General features: G+C 62.4%; 2 protein-coding genes across 2 annotated transcripts, besides 2 other annotated features; both read left to right on the top strand.

Annotated features, from left to right (window-relative positions):
* Positions 1 to 73: 73 nt before the first annotated feature.
* Positions 74 to 92: a microsatellite.
* Positions 93 to 282: 190 nt separating this feature from the next.
* Positions 283 to 834, top strand: Tco025E_04057 (protein UXT; the record flags this gene model as incomplete). The annotated part of the gene is made up of 1 exon (XM_029370970.1): positions 283 to 834. The coding sequence occupies one exon, from the start codon at positions 283 to 285 to the stop codon at positions 832 to 834; it is 552 nt and encodes a 183-aa protein (XP_029229030.1).
* A 406-nt stretch (positions 835 to 1,240) lies between these two features.
* Positions 1,241 to 1,269: a microsatellite.
* A 74-nt stretch (positions 1,270 to 1,343) lies between these two features.
* Tco025E_04056 (dynein heavy chain, cytosolic) lies at positions 1,344 to 3,266 on the top strand (the record flags this gene model as incomplete). The annotated part of the gene is made up of 1 exon (XM_029370969.1): positions 1,344 to 3,266. A coding segment is annotated over one exon (1,923 nt), but the record flags the coding sequence as incomplete, so codon positions are not given.

The raw sequence follows: 3,266 nt of genomic DNA, 5'->3' as shown, positions 1-3,266 counted from the left end.
CCCCCGCCGCGGCACATCTTTGGCCCGCACCCGCGTCGTCGTCACATCGCGGTTATGCCTCTCTCTCTCTCTCTGTGTGTGTGTGTGTGTGTTCTCGCGGGTTATGCCGCTTTATTTCGCCTTTTCTTTTTTTATGCCCCCTTTTTCCTTCCAACTTTTTCTTTTCCTGCGAGCTCCGCTCATTGTTGGGTTTGCACCGCCGCCTTGCTTGCCGCTCTCCAACTTCGGCGGGGCCCGCGGTGCGTTGTGCCTGGCTGACACTCTCGCTGCGGCGGCTTGGTGATGCCCGCGGAGGCCGACAGCCACGCACCGCCCGCGTCGTTCGACGCGGAGACCGGCAGCATGGCGCGCCTCGAGCACTTTTTGGACGCCGTTCTCCGCCAGTCCCTCGAAAGGGTGCTGCGGGAGCGCGACACGGTGTACGCGATGGCCTCCGACTGCTGCCAGCTGCGGGAGCTCTTTGAGGAGATGCGGGCCCTCTCCTCAACGCACTCCTTCATTGCAGAGGGTGAAGCCTCCTCCGCAGCCGCAGCAGCGGGAGGCGAGGCGGAGAGAAGGCCCCAGCGCAATCAGATTATGGTTGACATTGGCAATCACTTCTTCGTGCAGTGCGCCGTCAGGGATGCGTCGCAGGTGTGGGTGAACCTCGGCTGCGGCGTGGTGCTCCCCATGTCCACGGCGGAGGCGGATGCATTCATGCAGAAGAAGGAGAAGCTCCTGCGGGAGCGGGCGGCGCGGCTGAGCAAAGAGGCCCTGCGCATCAAGTACCGCATCCGCCTCGTGATGGAGGCCATCACTCGCCTGTACGACAGAGCCACTGGGCAGCGCGCGTGAGACCCGCTGCTCTCCCCCCACCCCCTGCGAGGTCTCTCCCTGAAGCTTGCCGCAGTGTTCTGCTCGGGAGGGGAAGCAGGAGATGGCATAAACCGCCTACGAGTTAACGGCCACGCGGGTGCGGCAAAGCGGTGGGTTGGTCCCCGTCCACACACGCCGGCACGCACGGACAACAGGAACGCGAAGGCGGGGGTGTCCCTGCCACCGTGCACTGACTGCAACGAACTCATTGCGGCAATCGCACAGCGACTTCTCACTTTTCTCTGTTTATTTGTCGTGCGTAGGGGCACACGGCTGCTAGGCATAGAGTAATCCCGCAAGGTAAGGCATCAAGCTTTTGTACATAGTCAGATCTCAGCTTCACTTCCCAGCGCACCTCCTAGCTCACTCGCGTGGGAGTCATACGATATATATATATATATATTTATACTTATACTGCGCACTACCCTACTTTTAGTTTTGCTATACTTCTTACTTTGGACTGCGTGTACGTGTCTCACCTCTCCACGATGCAGGGGGCGGACGAGCAGACGGTGGCGGCCGGCAACCCCGTCACCGTGACACCGTTGCCGCTGCATCTCGTTGCGCCGTCGACGCACACGCAGGTGCGCTCACCCAGCACCCAGGCGGCCCCGCCGGCGGTTGACATTGGCGACCTCATTGCCTACGAGTACTTCGACGACACCGCGGCGCGTTGGCGGTGCGAGTTGGCGACGGTGCTGGACAAGCCGGAGCCGGAAAAGCTTCTGGTGGAGCGGTTGGTGCAGAAGTCCCGGAAGAGTGTCCGTGGCGTGGTGGCCACCACGGCGGAGGGCCAGGCCATCCTCGAGCAGCTGAGCGACCTCCAGGAGGAGCTGACGCAGCGTGTCGGCGATGCCCAGCAGCGCTCGCGCGAGGTTCGGGAAAAGCGCCGCGCCGTTCAACGCGAGAAGCGGGAGCTCGACGACGCGCTGGAGATCGCGCGGGAGCACCTCGGGGACGTCCGCACGGCAGTGGAGAAGATTGACATCCGTCACTGGCGCGAGTTGGTGTCGTACCGAACCCCGCCGGAGATCGTCGTGCGGGTGATGGCCGCCGTGATGCTGGTCCTGGGCGAGCGGCGCCGTACCTGGGCGGAGATCATGACCGTCCTGCACCGCCCTGGGATGACGCAGCTGCTGGCGACCTTCGACTCCAGTACGTTGACGCGGGCGCAGCGAGAGGAGGTGCTGACGCGGTACATAAACACGCCAAAGTTCACCTACGAGGAGGCGATCAAAGGCAGCAGCGCCCTCTCGGAACTGTACCGGTGGGTAGTGGCGCACGTGCTGATGATTAACGTCAGCGAGCAGAGCACGCAGATGAGTCGGCTGCACGCCCGCCGCAGCTCCGACCTTGACGAGATGGAGCAGCTGCTGCAGGAGGATTCCAAGAATATTGCAGCAGTGAACAGCAAGATTGAGGCGCTGTGGCAACGCTTCAGGGAGGCGGAGGCGGCTGGCCCCTCCAGCTTTTCTGACTCCGCCAGCCTCACCCCCAGGGAGAGCAACAGCGCCAGACAGCGCCGCTCCCTCGCCAGGCCGCCTGAAACCGCACGCGCGGGAGAGACACTGCAGATGATGAGTCGGACTTGGCACTACGCGTCGGCGCCGGAGCGACGTCTCATTTCCATCTACAACGTACTCTGCAGGTTGGGCCCCGCGCCCCCCAGAGGCGAGACCATCACGTTGCTGCAGCAGCAGTGCAAGGAGCTCCTAGCCGCCGCACAGGTCAAAGACCGCCGCTCCAACTCCGTCCTCCAGCCAGCGAAGAAATTCCCGAGAAACGGCGACGCCACCAATGACGAGACCCCGCAGAAGCCGCCAGCTGAGGCGCTGTTAACGCCACGTAAGCAAGTTGCAGAGGCCATAGCCAAGCTCGAACGCCAGCTGCAAAAGAGTACGGAAGACAAGGCAGCAATCGAACGCGAATTGCAACAGAATAAAGTCAGGAATCAAAAGGAGGAAACTCCATCGAAAAACCATAGTAACGAAAACGACAAGAAGAAGAAAACGCCACAAAAGCGCATTAATGCGACAAAAGAAACCCAGCGCAACTCGCAACTAAAGGATACATCCATAACTACACAAGAGCCCAGCCCAAGTAAAAGCCACAAGGAAAAGGCGGCGCCGGTGCGCGAGTCAAATGAGCGCTGTGATGCCCTGGCTGCGCTGGAGCGCCAGCTGAAGGAGCGCGATGACGCCTTGGCGGAGCTGGAGCGAAGGCTGGAGGAGAGCGGCGGGGACAAGGCGGCGCTGGAACGCGAGCCAAAGGAGCGCGCGGACGCCCTGGCTGCGCTGGAGCGCCAGCTGAAGGAGCGCGATGACGCCTTGGCGGAGCTGGAGCGAAGGCTGGAGGAGAGCGGCGGGGACAGGGCGGCGCTGGAGCGCGAGTCGAAAGTGAGCGCGCGGACG

The sequence above is a fragment of the Trypanosoma conorhini genome (genome assembly GCF_003719485.1).
Source record: "Trypanosoma conorhini strain 025E chromosome Unknown Tco_14.4_contig_00198, whole genome shotgun sequence".
NCBI lineage: Eukaryota > Euglenozoa > Kinetoplastea > Trypanosomatida > Trypanosomatidae > Trypanosoma > Trypanosoma conorhini.
Note: the sequence above shows the minus strand (reverse complement) of the source record. Positions and strands in the feature narration are given on the sequence as shown.